Here is a 17,287-nt window from a genome sequence, read left to right as displayed (position 1 = left end):
ATTTTAAAACAACTAATCCACTAGGACTGTGGACAACGAATGACTTTTGGAAAGACAAGATCACGACGGCTTCTAGCACTTTGTTGAGGGCTGACATCAGGTTTTCCCTCTGTAATTTCCTGTATCTCCTCCCACCTCTCTCATTCTCCATTAGTTAGAATTTCCTAGCTCAGCAGTGAAACGAGAAGCATACTGATCAAGCCCTTGATTAACTAGACTGAAATTTATTTCTCAGTTCTTCATTAACTTCAGAAATTCTACTTTTTCTGCAGTTACCTTAGGACAATTTTTTCCCCTATAAATAGTTATAAAATTTAGAAACATCATTTAAGTAACAAAACAACAAATCCCATTTGATTTATACTGCAGAAATATCAGCAAGAAATACTGAGCTGAATTCCTAGCACTGGCTTCCTGATCTTTTCAGCTGCCTTTACTGCATTTAGAAACTACATTTGTTTATGACATAGACTTAAAACCATTTTTTATCAATATTTAACAATAGATTGTTTTATATTCAATTTTGACTCAATTTCAACAGTTTTGCCATTTGGTACTTAATTAACCAGAAATATGATCTGGCCTTTAGAACTTCATGATTAAAATATGATCTAAATTAAAGGCATTAAATTATACTTAGTAGTTTGTTAGCATATTTTATTGTAATCTTGATTCTTTGAAAATCTGTGTACCACTATCAGCATCCCAGCAAACAGGGACAAATGCAAAGAATTTGCATTATATCAATTCTATCTCTTTAAAATCTTCCAACATCCCCTGTGATGTAGGTATTTTTATCCCCATTTTAAGCACCAGGAGACCGAAGCTAAGTAAAGCATCTAGTAATAAGTGGTATTCAGATAAGTCTGACTCCAAAGCCTATGCTCTTCCTCTAACCTCCGAGTAGAAAACTTCACATTAGTATAAACCACTGGTTCTCAACTAGGGGCAGTTTTGCCCCCCACCCCAGTGGCTATTTGGCAACACTGGAGACATTTTTGGTTGTCACATCTGGGGGAAGGAGGGCAAGAGCTACTGGCACCTCGTAGGTAAAGGCCAGCGATGCTACTAAACATCCTGCAATGCACAGCATGGTCTCCCACAACCGAGAACCATCCATCCCAAAATGTTAAAAGTGCCAAGGTTGAGAAACTGTAGTATAAACAAAATATTTCTCAAAATACCTTCTTACAAATGCACTGCTGGGATTTCCCTGGTGGTCCAGTGGTTAAAACTCTGCCTTCCAATGTAGGGGGTGTGGGTTCGATCCCTGGTTGGGGAACTAAAATCCCACATGCCTTGTGGTCAAAAAACCAAAACATAAAAACAGAAGCAATATTGTAACAAATTCAATAAAGACTTAAAAAAAAATGGTCCACATTAAAAAAAAAAAAAAAAAGCACTGCTAACCCCATCCTGTTTTTTTTTCTGAAATCAAGTCAATGAAAATAGCTTTAAAGTATAACTAGATGTGTGTGTATTTAATACATATATGTATGCGCATTTTAAAAAATTATTTATTTATTTATTTATTTATGGCTGTGTTGGGTCTTCGTTTCTGGGCGAGGGCTTTCTCTAGTTGCGGCAAGTGGGGGCCACTCTTCATCGCGGTGCGCGGGCCTCTCACTATCGCAGCCTCTCTTGTTGCGGAGCACAGGCTCCAGACGCGCAGGCTCAGTAGTTGTGGCTCACGGGCCCAGTTGCTCCGCGGCATGTGGGATCTTCCCAGATCAGGGCTCGAACCCATGTCCCCTGCATTGGCAGGCAGATTCTCAACCACTGCGCCACCAGGGAAGCCCCATGTATGCGCATTTTTAATTCATCTGAAAAACTCTTGAATTTACACTGTAAATTGTGACACGGTAACAGAACTCTGGAGGTTTCAACCCCAAATACATTATGTTATTTACTGTCATATAGATGCACAGGACTGGAGAAATTTCTATAAATATGTTTGATATGTTTTCATTGATGTTATTGTTCCGATCTTTACTTTGTTTAATAAAAGATGCAAAGGAGAGGGCAAAAGGAAACCCTGGCTCAGGAAAGCAGAGAGGAACAGTATAATGAAGCTTTATAAAGTAGACATTTTTTAATAAAAGGCACAATGAAGCCACACCATGAGGCAGAAAACTGCTTTCTTGATTTTATTTTTTTTTAAAAGTACACAAGGTCACAAAACCAGAGCAAGTTTTTGGCTTTTTTTTTAAACCAAATTTTGTTCTTACAAATTTCAAAATCTGCACCATTGGATATTTAAGCCAGAAACTTGAAATACAAAAAATCATTTTTGAAACTGACACTATCAATTCTCTACTTGCATATGTGAAGTGTCAAAATATTACTTCTCAGTAGTATAAGTGTATTTGTCACAGAAATTCACAGTTAGGGATGAAAATCAGTGAATTGTGGTTCTCTTAACACTTGTGCCATTAAGTTAGTAGAAAACAGAGTTCTTTGGAGCTTTTAGTGTTCAGGGTCAAAACCAAATCCAACTGATATTCACACCGCACTCTGAAATTACAAAATAGGGTATTTTGTAAAACTGGATTTTAATGAACAGTGAGAAGCCAAATGCAGCAAATATTTGCTGGTGTTACCATCCATAAGATAAACAGAACCACAATTCACCAATTTATTTATTATCCTTTCCTGCTTCTATTAGGTAGAATTTGTGCTCAGTTATAGACCATTTCAGTGTCAAATGAGTAAAAAAAATCTAACTACAGAACACGTTGTCTTTACTGCCAGAATATCCAAAGGCATTTGAAATATTAAAACTTGCCCAGAACATTTATACTACTAAACACAGGAATATTATAAAGATATATATACATATATATAATATATAATGTCACAAGCCACTAAAAAGTTAAAATTATGCCAACATTTTCTACAAACTACTCCTTACATGACACATCAAAGCAGTAACCACAAAAAATACGGACTTTTTCTGTTCACACTGGAATAAGGCATCTGAAAGCCCTAAACACTGTGGAGATGAAACAACATTAGAAAAAAAACTTTAAACATTCATATAACTTCAGATTTACATGCTGCACGCACACAGAAAGACAGAGAATAGTTAAGAAGCCGTACATTACAGAATTTGACATCCAACTTCATGCAATGAGTTCTTTTCATATTTAATCAAAATGTTTATTTGCCCCTTCACTTGCTCCAAATTTCCAGAACTCAATCCTAAAAATTATCTTTTTAATAAAAACCAGGTATTAATTCATACCAATAATCTAATTGTGTTTCTTGAATTAACCTCCCCCTAAGACACAGTCTGTGTTTCCATTGTAACAACTTCCCAGCAGATAGCCCAAATTTAAAGAAAGTTATTTGGCCCGTTTATCAATAAGGTTTTTTGTTTTTGGCCTTCTAACAGGGAAATATTAGTAAGGTTGCCATAAGAAAAAGAAACCTGTAATCTACATATTCAAAGCACAGAATTACATCCTCTATGATATTTCTTTTGAAGTTATCCTGCATAACTCAGAAAGATGGTGTCAAGTCTGTTAGGTATAAAGTAGAATGGAAGAGTTTTTTGCTTTGAAGGTTCAGTGCCGTCCTTGACTGATGTTTGGCTTCTAGTGGAAATGCTTGAATAACAATTTTTTGTTGACTTGCTTGATGATTACCAATAGTAATTCTAGAACAAATACTTGATCTCTAGTTCACCAGAAACTACCACTGAGAATTATTTAGGAAGTTATCAGTACTATTTGACTTTTGGATTCACTGAAATTTACAATGAGTAGCTGGAGACATAAACCTAAAACTGAGTTCTGTCCTCTAAACTCAACCACATCCAGTAGGTCTCTTCAGGTCACAACAGTAGTTTTTTTTCCAAGCTTGTTTCTCAGGCTGTAGGTGGTAATGGCCCTGAACTGGAAGGAAGCGTTTCTGGAAGACATTCTGATTTACTTATAACCAAATCCTAGACGAACTATGAAGTCTAAGGGAAGGAAAGCCTTACATATGTCCACCTTTTGTAGTAATTTCTACTCAGATTGAGAGCCTAATTTTCATCATATGAAAACCGGGACTAGAGAGGACCAAAATTTTGATTAGTAATGTCTGTGCTCTGCTATTTATTTTTATAATATCTTATAAATTGTATTCATATGAAACAGACCAGAGGCCTGGTATTCAAAAATAGTTATTATTATAAAATCAGAAACACAGTCAAAAGAGTGTAGGGGATGTTGAAATTTAAAAAACTTTATGAGTAACACAATCAGTTCACTTGCATCCAAAAAGATCAGAAAAGAGGCAAGACTGAAAGTATGAGGATAGAAAGGTATCACAGTGATGCATTTTTAGGAACAGTACCTTCACCTCTAAGCACCTTTCAGGCGATAGCTAGCTCATAGGCACCAGAAATTCATAATAAAAACTAAATTACCCAAAAGGCACAGATGAAAACGTTAACACAAGAATAAAAGCAATATTATGTAATGTTAAAAACCTATTTTTAAAATGCTTCCAAATATGTAAAACTATACACGAATCCATTACACATTCAGCTTCAATTTACCATTAAAAAGTGTATACAATCCTCTGCCTAATCATAAACTCATGCCAACATTAATTTATAATGTAGCATTTACCACCACAGCACCCAAAGAGATGAACAGAAACCAACTCCCTACTAAAATCTAGGGAAAAGGTTTCAGAGCTAGTGAAATAATTTACTGCAGACCGTACTACTATAAAGAAACTGGTGGCTCATTCTACTCAATCCACACTCCCTCACAATCTTAAGGAAAGTACAATAAATTCACTTTCATCTACTAAAACAGTACTTAACACATTTGGCAGGTAGGAGTATTCCTTTTATTCCTTTTCCTTTCATTTCTCTCTTCTTTTTTTCTTTTTCTTTTTTTTTAAAGATTAAGTCACTTCCACAAAACTAAGACAAACTTTTCAAAGCTCAACTTGATTTTCTGCAACTACACAAGACATGCTGGCCATACAATAGCAACTGTACATCCTCCCAAGTCTGAAACATAGAATTGATAGAGGACCCTTACTAGTTTAAAGTGTATTTCATCATTCTAAGTCTATGAAGAAAATATCCTCCAGGAACTGCATTCAAGAGGGTAATTTAAGATTACATTTCTAGAACATATAATGTACAACACCATCACAGAAACAAAAACAAAACACTGAATCAGGAAAAAAAAATTTTAAATTTAGAACCAATAATTACGGAATTACAATCTGTAATTGTCGAATAATAAATGAGTTGTAAATTTTTCTTATTAGAAAAATATCACCTAAAGTGGAGGACCAGCATTTACTTGGGAATTGCAAAATACTACACTTCCCTGATAGCAGGTCAGTGTTCTGAAGACCACCACAGGCCTCAGGGCATTGGAACATTAATCAACAAAATTCATCCTTACGACTGCACCATTAGTGTCATCGCTATGTGTAGCTGACAACAAATGTTCTAAATGAATCAGATATAAATGCTCCTTTATTTTAGCATACAGAAGAGCTTACTATGTCCCTGCTGCCCACAGCAATCTAGCAATTAAATACTTAAGTCATTTCATATACAAGGTTTATGAATTACTCAGAACTAGTGACTTCTAGTAGTGTTTTCTAGTTATTAGAGACTCTTCAAACACATTTAGAGTTTTCGAAGAAGCAAAAACAAGAACAAACATAAATCTACGTAAGTATTTTTGCCATGAATCTTTCTTTACCAATTTTGGCAGGGGGTGGGGGGAACACTACTGGGTCATAAATTAATTGAAAAAAGCAATATAAAAATAACAGAAATTATAAAGTACCACTTTCAGATGATTCAAGTATCAACTTGGTATGCGTGTAAGTTCACCAATTTATTTCTTCACCTATGATTTCATATTCAAAGTGCCACAGCTGACTTAAGTATTGATAGTCAGAAACCTATAAAGTCAAGCTCTTAAAGGAAATATTATTTAGATGGTGAATTTGTCCTTAGAACTTCAATGCCTTTACTATTTCAATATAACCAAACAAAACTTTTTGAAGTATTATTCTTACAGTTTTTGGTTAACTTTTTATATATATATATATTTTGAGACTGGTAGCAAAAATTAAAACAGGTGTTCACATCTCAAGAGGAGAGCACAGATGAAGGGTACAGAGGCTCTATACTATGGACCCGTCCTTGCTCTGTGCTGGAATCATCACGGGCACCGCTCCCATCCTACTGAGATTAGGGGCAGCTACCTTAGCAGTTGGGAGAGTCGGACTCTGAGGATCGCGCTCAAAGTCTTCACTTGGTACTTGGTTATACTGAGTTTTGGAATACCCTTCCATGTTGGAAGGGGACATGGATCCCAGAGATGAGTGATTGCTGCCGAGGTAGCTTCTGGCAGTGGACGTACGGCTCTTTGGAGGAGGCACGTCTTCCCTAGAAATAAAGATCCCAATACACGTTCAAAGAACAAATTTCTAAAAACCTACAATATGTAAGCTATGAATCATGGGTAGGGAAGAGCCTCTATTTAAGCATTAAGTACATAAAATTGTGTGTGACACACAAAAAACAAGCACAATAAGGTATAATGTCATGAACTGTGTATCTGTCCCAAATTTATCATTTACAGTTTCTATCTTCACACACAATGAAATGTGTTTTTTACAAAAATGTGCGATTCTATAATGCTGTATTACAAAGAACAAACTTCAAATATTTTCATATTCTAGTATCACTAATCAAGATAACCTGGTTACAGTCACATAACACTCTACAGTCAATAAAGCACTAACACCTACAGATATTTCTACCAAAAACAGAACAAGACAAAATATCCTTTTTATTATGAAAGTTACTCATCTTAAGACTTTAGCTGAAAACTTAGCAGATTGAAGTTTGCAAAAACTGAGAATTAGGCATAAGAATTTTCACACTAAGCACTGACATAGAATATATATCTGAGTTACTTCTGTGCATTTAAAAAATAAAAGTGCCCAGACCCACCAAATGTCAATTTTCTGGGTGTTACTTTGGTCATATGTTATTATTTTTACAAGTTCTATAATCCAATGTGCACTTCTAGTTAAGATCTACTGGTTTAGAATATTTAAAAAATAAAATAAAATCACATTACCCATAGTTCTATTAACTACCTATGTCACTTGATACAATCAGATCTTTAAAAAAAAAACCCAAAACCTTAACATCTCCATTTTTTGAAAACTTTATGCCTGTACTTTTTTTTTCTTTCACATTTTTATTGGAGTGTAATTGCTTTACAACGTTATGTTAGTTTCTACTGTACAACAAAGGGAATCAGCTATATGCATACATATATCCCCATATCCCCCCTCTTGAGCATCCCTCCCACCCTCCCTATCCCACCCCTCTAGGTGGACACAAAGCATTCAGCTGATCTCCCTGTGCTATGCAGCTGCTTCCTACTAGCTACCTTATATTTGGTAGTGTATATATGTCCATGTTACTCTCTCACTTCCTCTCAGCTTACCCTTCCCCCTCCCTGTATCCTCAAGTCCATTCTCTACGTCTGCGTCTTTATTCCTGCCCTGCCACTAGGTTCATCAGAACCGTTTTTTTGTTTGTTTGTTTTTGGTTCCACATATATGTATTAGCATACGGTATTTGTTTTTCTCTTTCTGACTTACTTCACTCTGTATGACAGACTCTAGGTCCATCCACCTCACTACAAATAATTTTGTTTCTTTTTATGGTTGAGTAATATTCCATTGTATATATGTGCCACATCTCCTTTATCCATTCATCTGTTGATGGACACTTAGACTGCTTCCATGTCCTGGCTATTGTAAATAGAGCTGCAATGAACATTGTGGTACATGACTCTTTTTGAATTATGGTTTTCTCAGGGTATATGCCCACTAGTGGGGTTGCTGGGCTGTATGGTAGTTCTATTTTTAGTTTTTTAAGGAACCTCCATACTGTTCTCCATAGTGGCTGTATCAATTTACATTTCACCCAACAGTGCAAGAGGGTTCCCTTTTCTCCACACCCTCTCCAGCATTTATTGTTTATAGATTTTTTTGATGATGGCCATTCTGACCGGTGTGAGGTGATACCTCATTGTGGTTTTGATTTGCATTTCTCTAATGATTAGTGATGTTGAGCATCTTTTCATGTGTTTGTTGGCAATCTGTATGCCTTCTTTGGAGAAATGTCTATTTAGGTCTTCCGCCTATTTCTGGGTTGGGTTGTTTGTTTTTTTGATATTGAGCTGCATGAGCTGTTTGTATATTTTGGAGATTAATCCTTTGTCAGTTGCTTCATTTGCAAATATTTTCCCCCATACTGAGGGCTGTCTTTTCATCTTGTTTATGGTTTCCTTTGCTGTTTCATGCCTGTACTTTATTGGGAGAAGGTAGACAGTCTTGAGAAAAGCATTTTGCAATGGTTCTTAAAGTAGAGCCCAAAACGGGGGAGGAGGGCACAATGTAGGTTGGTTGGCTCCACACACTTGAAATAAGTAAAAGCTGTCAAATGTGTTGAGGGGAAGAGCTATAGCTCTTTCATCCAATTCTCATAGGGGCAAATGCTTCAGATGGTTAAGAGAATTAATGCTTTAGTGACATAATAAATTGCATATACATCAGTCAACTCCTGTGTCACTTAATTACCTGATATCATGATGAACTTCCTTTTCGTATTTTTCTTCTCTGCGCTTTTTACGGCAGCAGAAGACGATAAGACCGATGAGCACTAGCGCCAGCAAAATTCCTACAATGGCTCCTGCAATTGTCCCAGCTCTATTTGAAGCTAGAATAAAATGTTAATAAGAAAATAATTAATATTAAAAAAAGCAAAACAAACAAACAAAAAAACTTCCATCTAGTCATATTGAAGGTAAGGATACACAATGACATTGATTTCATTGCATATACTAACGTTAAGAGACAAATTAGTTAGCTTTTTCTGGTCTAGGGGAAAATCCACTAAAAGAACTTTCTTCTGAACTGTGTAAGCTATTTCAAGGATAAAAACAATAAAACCACTCTAAAAGATTTTAATATTCACAGCTATCTTGGTTGGCATATAAGACTGTTCTAAAAAGCTTGTCCTCACTTACACTGGCTAAATATGGTACAAGAGTCAATTTGACAACTCTTGCCTCTTTAATGTCACTACAATGATGAAGAAGGTTTTTATTAATAAAATGTAGTACTTTTTTTCTTTCCATGACTTAGAAAAGCTAGCAACCAAGCCACAGAGGGCTTTGCTCAAAGTTAGCACCCCCTTGCCCTTAATACCCACACTCACTGATGGAACCAAAGGAGGCTGTATAAAGATAACACTATCACAGCAGAAAGAAGATAACTTACGAGGAACAACATCCAGGCGCAGCAGGCATTGATCAGAGCCCACTCTGTTTTTGACTGTACAGCTGTATGTCCCAGAGTATTCGGTAGTGGCATTTTTTACAGATATAACAGGTGAAGTCATTTCTATGAAAAGAAAGGGGGTAAGGGAGCAAAACCCATTTTTGCTGAGTTTTTAGTAAAGGCAAACTCTACTTGGTTGACAATCCAGGTAAAAGTGAGACAAACTGAAGCTACATACAGAACAAACTTGGCAAGACATGTGCATGTCTCCGGGATGCGAACGACTGTGCCTCTATTTCATTTATGTCAAAGCCAAGGTAATCATGACCCGCTTCAGCCAGGCACAGAGCGTCTCTGCTGAAGCAGAGCCACATTGATTATAAAAAAACATTCTGTGCCACAAAGGTTCTTAGGTGCAGCAGTAAGATTTACAAAATGTATTTCATCCCCCCAGACAGAAGAAACATAAAAGAAAGTTAGAGGCGGTCGTATTGTTCAGCCTCTTAGTTTGAAAAACAGAGGTGGAGAGAGATCCTGCTTAAGATTGGGGCAGGGTGGGAGGGAGGAGGGTGGAGCACGGTAACCAGTTTGAATAACAGGTTAATTATAACATACAGATGAGTAATCAGAGTTAACCAATTTGAATCTTTTTGGTTAGTCACAGTTGTTGTTTTGCTGTTTTCACAGACATGCCATGGTTAAATAACCATATCTTCAACATGCATCCAGGCAAAACACTCAAGATCCAGCTCTTGTTGTAACTTAACAACTAATTTATGATAATGAACAGTTTCCATCAATACTACCATCAATTAAAAAATATACAACAAAGAAACCAATTATAATATCCTAAATGGTGATCATTATAAAAATATCTCTTCACTTATACTATATGACACCAAGTTGTCATTATAAAACACTGACTAATTCCCATAGAATCCTGATTGCTCTGTCTAGAAAAGGGAAGGTATCTGGGGATTAAAAAATATACACTTACATGCACAAACCCTACTAGACTTAAGTCCAAATCAATGGCACACGATTCAAAGTGCATAATCAGCGGTACCTGGTAACCATGAGGTGGGCAGTTTCTGTGAGTTGGACAATTTTTGCCATTCATATCGTAATGGGAGTGAACCTTCTCTTGGTTCACATTTTAGTTTAAAGTCACTTCCAATTTCTTCTGATCCATCAATGTAACATCTTGTACCTGAAGGCTTAACTGAGAAAAGAAAATAAGTTATAACTTTATACAACAGAACGGAATGTGTGTTTCTAATGATTACTTAAACACACAGCATGTCGCACAACCACTGACTCAATAGCAGGGGGTCCTGGGTTCAGAGCAGACAAGACTGAAAGACTGCAATAGGTTGCCAACGCCAGTTTACTCAGCTTGATCCAGCACAAAACAGGCAAGAACGAGCTCAGGCAAGCAGCCGCTGCACAAGGCCAGGCAGCATCTCAGGTGTGGCTCTGTGCCCCTCCATCCCATGGGGCACATGTGAAAAAAGCAAGGGTGATGTGGGCTGGGCTACGACAGACTCAAGGAAGCTTCTTCCCCCCACCCGCCATTCCTAACCTGTTCTTCTACTTGGAGCTTGACATGTAGCCCTCTGGGAGTATGTGCATTGTCACATCCCTCTCTGTGTGCTGTTAACCCAATAATCGGGGCTGACGATAAATTATGCTGATAAGAGGGACAATTCACTTAGTACAGCAAGGACCAATTATTTCCCACATTTACAGCAATCCAAAACCACCCAGAGAGCAGTGTTATAAAAAGGCAGATCTGAGGTTATATTCCAGGTCTCTCCGGGTAACCACTTAGAGCAGCTGTTAACTCCATTATGTGGAACCCACCTCAACACTAGGTTAACACCCTGGAAGTTCATACTCCCTTGTTGAACTGCACTAAGGCATAATACACATACAATAAAATTGACACATTTTAATCATGTGAGCCGATCACTTTCAACACAAAGCACCACTCCAATCCTCTCCCAAGCAATTTCCCGCAAGCTGACTGCAGTTGATCTCACTGCACAATCCTGGTCCCAGACAGCAGCTGATCAGATTTCTATTGCTATAGATTAGTTCTGCTTCTTCGTGAGTCGTATAAATGGAAAAATACAGTATGCACTTTTGCTTCTTTTATTCATCCTAAGGCTTTTAAGACTGATCCAATTGATCTATGTTGTTGTATATATATCAGTAGTCCGTTCTTTCTTACTACCGAGTTGTATCCCATTGCTTGTTCATTCAGGTATTGATGCACACTGTTTCCTGTCTTGGGGCTACTGTTAAAGCCTAATGAGCTAAACTGACCAGGAGCAGGTGTGAAGTCTGTGGAAACCAGATTGACCGGCGAGGAGGCGCTATGAGGAGTTGTGACAGGGGAGAGAGGAATTCTGAAGGCTCTGAGAAGAGTCTTCTAGAGGCAGAGATCAGTTCTGAATCTGATGCCATTGCTGAGGCAGGATTAGGAGAAGCGGGGATTAAACTGGAGACGAGGGCCATTTAGCAACCTGAGAAGCCCCAGTAAAGGCTGAGTAGTGCAAAATGGGTCTGGGGGCAACAATGAGGAGACAGCAGTAGGCTATAGTTTACCAGCGTTCCATGACCTTGGGAGAGCAACATTCCCCATAAACCCTGTACCTGGCTCTATTTGCATCTCTCCTCCCAGTCTGATAAATGGCAGGACTGCTTTTCTTCTGTTTTTCTGATTTTCATTCTTTCAAGTCCTGGGTGGGCTTTTATTCTTTCACTACTAAGAATAAATGTGAATGGGTTTTACAGTTTGGCACTACGTGAACAGTTTGAACAACACTGCTTGTAAATACTGGTATATGTTTTCCTTTTTCATATCAGGTAAGTAAATGTTTAACTCTATAAGAAAGTGTCAAACTGTTTTCCAAATCTGGCTGACAGGGTCTGTCATACGCAGTGGGGCATCTTTACCTAAGGTTGTCAATCATGATCTCACTTCACACATTTCCTGGTAATTCTTAAATTTAATTGGATTTCTCCCCTTGGTTACTACTTACACTTTTTAGTAAGGATCAACAGATGCATTTAACTGCGCTGTTGACTTTCCTAAGCAAATCTCTTTCTTTTTCAGATTGACCAGTTGCCCTGGACATTACATCAACTGGACTTTTGAATCAGTTTTGTGCATTATTTCATCCTCTGAGTCTTCAACAAAATGAGCCTTGTTCTCCATTTCTTCAAACTACCAATAAATCCTTTATTACACAAACTAGCAGTAAGTGAGATACTGAAGCAATGCTTTGGATATCAAACTTCTATTGGTAATACAGCGTTCTAACCCTAACACCTCTTCTTTTCTACTGAAAAATGTCCCCTCCCCAAACATATCCAATAACAGGCAGTTGTTTAAAGTGGCTGCTCAGGAAATCAGGGTCCCACTGAGTTTGAGATTTCAACATACTCTATGCACAGCAGAACGAGATTTTTACCAGCACTGGTTCCGAGTGGTGCTTAGGGGAGGCTGCCTGCTTTCCGTTGGGTGGAGAAAGTGCAAGTCTTTTACATGCCAGCCCCACCATTATAAAGCTGGGAAGATGAACTCCTAATCCACGGCACTTAGCTGAATTGAAAGAAAGAGGAAACCACAAAAGGAACAAAAATAAAGTCTTACCCACTAATGTTTCTTTGGTCTGGGGCTCCAGGATATCTAGCTATTGTCCTCAGAACATCTGCCACCATGATCACTAGCAGAGCTAATAAAAAGTCCTTCTCAGTTAAGGGTACGTGGCCGTCAACTTGTATTCGGTCAGTGTCCCACCGATTTAGCAATGCTGTGCTCCGTCTGTGTATTATATCATCATCCCTCCATGCTAGCGGCTGACTGCCTCAGTCTATAGGAAACACTCTAAATCTCTATTTGGGACAGAATATGCTTGGATCATCATGTCATCCATCCAGGAATATTTTTGCTTAGTTCAAAATACCTTGACTCCTGGCAAAATCCATGCATAGATGCTAAAAATCAATGGGCAAAAGTTTGAGGAGAAACAAGATATTTGCATAGTCTTAAAGTGGCTCCCCCACTGGGATTTTTTTTTTTTAACATCTTTATTGGAGTATAATTGCTTTACAATGTTGTGTTAGTTTCTGTGGTATAACAAAGTGAATCAGCTGTATGTATACGTATATCCTCATATCCCCTCCCTCTTGCGTCTCCCTCCCACCCTCCCTATCCCAAACCTCTAGGTGGTCACAAAGCACCGAGCTGATCTCCCTGTGCTGTGCGGCTGCTTCCACTAGCTATTTTACATCTGGTAGTGTACATATGCCCATGTTACTCTCTCACTTCATCCCAGCTTACCCTTCCCCCTCCCCATGTCCTCAAGTCCATTCTCTATGTCTGTGTCTTTATTCCTGTCCTGTTCCTAGGTTCGTCCTTAGGTTCATCAGAACGATTTCTTTTTTTTTAGATTCCATATATATGTGTTAGCATACGGTATTTGTTTTTCTCTTTCTGACTTACTTCACTCTGTATGACAGACTCTAGGTCCATCCACCTCATACAAATAACTCGATTTCATTTCTTTTTATGGCTGAGTAATATTCCACTGTATATATGTGCCACATCTTCTTTATCCATTCATCTGCTGATGGACACTTAGGTTGCTTCCATGTCCTGGCTATTGTAAATAGAGCTGCAATGAACCTTGTGGTACATGACTCTTTTTGAATTATGGTTTTCTCAGGGTATATGCCCAGTAGTGGGATTGCTGGGTCATATGGTGGTTCTATTTTTAGTTTTTTAAGGAACCTCCATACTGTTCTCCATAGTGGTTATATCAATTTACATTCCCACCAACATGGGATTATTTTTTAATCCCAGAGGGAAAAGTAGTAATTTTATAGCGGAGAAACCTATCAGGTAAAACTGAAACCAAGTGATCATGGTTAACAATAAGACAGGACATCATGTGCCCCCTGACATTAACTGGAGACTACAGATGTCAACGCAGCAGGGATCTTAGATTTGACCCCAGCACAAAAAGGCATTAACAGGAAGCTGTGAAATTCAAATTAGGCCTGTAGTTTAGTTAATATTATTGTCCCAACATTAATCTCTTGCTTTTGGTAGTTGTATTATGATTTTATAAAATGTTAACATTAGGAAAAATTAGGTTATGGGTATACTCTCAGGAACTTTCTGGTATTTTTGCAACTTTTCTGTAAAACTAAAATTATTTCAGAATAAAAAGTTGAAAAAAAATCCCAGTGTCGACTGAGTCCCCACACATGCTGTTGTCACGTGTTCTTGTGACGTGGGTGCAGTCTGAGCGTACCATATACACACATGAAGGAAAGTTAACTGTGCGTGCTCTCCTCTGCAGAACAACCCAGTCTATTTATACCAAAAGGTCTCAATAATAGGCTTTTTCAGAGTTCTCAGGGAAGGTGATGGTAATGTGTGGCCACCATATTAACCCTCTGTCAATTCCCTTTGTTATCATCACCCCTGTCCAGTTTCTTTCCTGAGTTGCATCCACATATACGTCTGGTGTATCTGAAAGAGCAGGGTGGGCCCCAGCCATGGAGCGAGGGATAGCAACATACCACCCCTCACACCGAGGCAGCTAACGGTCCACACAGTGCCCGTGGCTCACCGAACGAGCTTTCATTACTCTGTGAACACCATGGTGTCATCTTCAGGTTTCCCACAAACGAATCAAAGTATCAGGCAGAGCCTCTGACAGTGAACCAAGCAAGAGGTCCACTGGACTGCCATTCAGTCTGGTCCCTAGAGGGCACTTTATTTAATCTTTCCTCCAGACTGTCTAAGCAGAATTTTCAGAAAAAAGCGAGCAAATTAGGCTTCTGTCCAGCTCTCACTTTCAAGAGAAACTTCTAATGTTTTCTCCCACAGTGGTCATGACTCACCTGGAAACACGGAAGAGATAAAGAAATTCTCCTCTGGCTCTGAGACAGCCCCCAGGTCAGAGGATTAGTCATCTCCACTTCCCTTCAGCAACCACTGCCCCCACTCTCCCCTACCCCTCATTTTAATCCCTCTCTCCCTCCCTGATTTGACTTCAGGGTTTGCTTGGCCACGGTGATGCCCCATGGAGCTAACAAAAGGAGTTACTGTGTCAATGCTTCCCACAGATCTAGGCTGAGGAATAAGATCAGGGGTGTGAGGTTTAATGTAAAAGGCCATCCCTCCTGCCCGACAGTCACGGCTGCTGCCTCAGTGTGCCCGGCCAGAGCCTGTTCCTAAGGGATCTCTCTCTCTCTCCCTCTCACACACATTCACACAGCGCCTGTGCACACCTCTTCTGGGAACATGTGCCAATCGCATTCCTCCCAGTGTACCTGTCCCCATCAGACAGGGATTTCACAATAAATAATTCTGATAAATATGTATAGTCTGCTTGGTACAGCATGAACTAGTAAAATTTTCATATATATCCTAACTCAGTGCTTCCTGGAGAGCAGTGCTTAAAGAAGATATACTCAGGGTTATAATTCCAGGTATGCCTGGGCTAAGAGTTCAGACAAATTATTAAACTTTACCTGCTTTCATATTTATAAAAAAAAGAAAGGCAACTCCATGTTCGCTGAATGTAGACACAAAAGGTTAGAATTTCCAATGTTACCATATTCCTTTTTCTGGTTCCTTGTTCAGGTTCACTTGCTTTCATACCACAGACATATTCTGAATGAGTTCCATTTAGCATGGAGTGCCCTTTACCAGGACCCCCTTGTGTGCCCCCCTCAGTGATGTTGCCAGAAGACTGCCTTACCAAGACAACCCCTGGAGTTGCCATTGGGGTGCAAAGAAATCCGCATTCTTATTCCTAATCTCTACCTGCTCTGATATTCATTCTTTAGAAAAGAATGCTACTCAGGATGAGTCTGGAACCCAACGTGCTTAACCTCTCTGCTCAGTTTCTAAAACAAAAGGAACAAAAGGTAGGAGTTGATGTGGGGGGGAGTTGTCCAGATTAGTTATTTCCAGGGGTATGGCAGGTGATTCCAGCAACCAGCATTTCCCACATAAAGTGGGTGCCCAAGTGTCCCCCAAACCTGACACCTTAGGTCGCAGGGGAATTTACTGTCACTGAATAGTGCTAGACAGTTGAGATTTTCTACATGGCAGCCATTGTAATTTTGGGTCAAGCCCACCACGATAAGATTTTAGAAGTATATTTATGAACAGTACCTTTCAGAGTTTCTCAATTTGCAGCGGTAAAGAGTGCTTGTGAATGACCACAGAATCTAGAGAAGGATAACAAACTCTGCGGCTTTGACTGTTTATAGAGCAGTTTATACATATCTCCTTCTTAACTACCCTGGAGAGCTGCTGCATCTTAGTGGCCACCCGTCTAATCTCCTCACTTTAAGGATGAAAAACAGTGATGCTCACGGAGGTTAAAGGACTATCTAAGGTCTAAAGGCCTTACGCCAATGCAATATTCCAGCTACCATGTTTCGTCTTCTCCGTTCTAAATGCTCCAATTATTCATCATAGGAACCTCATTTATTCTTTGGGAAATGCAGTTCGAAAAAGCTTAAGGCACACGTCACAATTTTGAGCTGAATAAGACTGCAAAGAGATTTAACGATAATTATTTTTATGTTTCGAAAATGTAGGCTGAGGCCCAGGTAATGAAGAGGTTCTATTTAATTCTCAGGGCAAACCTGAGAACAATGGGAAAAGCCTGGATCCCCTAACTCCTGCTTTTGGGTTCTTCTCCCATATCACAGAACTCCTTCGTTTACTTTCAAATGCTTTCATGAACTTCACAAAGAAGTTGGTCGCTTATTTTTCCTATCCAAAAAAAAAAAAAAAAAGGTAGCTTTATGTTTTATGCTATTAGAGGACATTAGAATTATGTCAAGTATTTAAAATTATTACTCTAAAAAACCTAAGCTTTGTCTCACATAAATGCTGCCACTATAGTACTGT

General features: G+C 38.7%; 1 protein-coding gene across 4 annotated transcripts in view; it reads right to left on the bottom strand.

Moving 5' to 3' along the window:
- Positions 1-2,139: 2,139 nt before the first annotated feature.
- Positions 2,140-17,287, bottom strand: part of CXADR (CXADR Ig-like cell adhesion molecule) — a 52,234-nt gene continuing 37,086 nt past the window's right edge. Inside the window, exons 4-8 of one of the 4 annotated variants that reach the window (XM_036850822.1) lie at positions 10,403-10,558; positions 9,337-9,459; positions 8,635-8,773; positions 6,235-6,418; positions 2,140-2,514 (exon numbers count right to left, since the gene is read on the bottom strand). In XM_036850822.1, the coding sequence (XP_036706717.1) occupies positions 2,503-2,514; positions 6,235-6,418; positions 8,635-8,773; positions 9,337-9,459; positions 10,403-10,558 (614 nt within the window). In that variant the 3' untranslated portion in view covers positions 2,140-2,502. Of the gene's footprint in view, positions 2,515-4,898; positions 6,419-8,634; positions 8,774-9,336; positions 9,460-10,402; positions 10,559-17,287 lie in introns of those variants that run through there. The other 3 variants (XM_036850824.1, XM_036850821.1, XM_036850823.1) reach the window with 3 other exon arrangements.

The sequence above is a fragment of the Balaenoptera musculus genome, chromosome 4, assembly GCF_009873245.2.
Source record: "Balaenoptera musculus isolate JJ_BM4_2016_0621 chromosome 4, mBalMus1.pri.v3, whole genome shotgun sequence".
In the NCBI taxonomy this organism is placed as follows: domain Eukaryota; kingdom Metazoa; phylum Chordata; class Mammalia; order Artiodactyla; family Balaenopteridae; genus Balaenoptera; species Balaenoptera musculus.
Note: the sequence above shows the minus strand (reverse complement) of the source record. Positions and strands in the feature narration are given on the sequence as shown.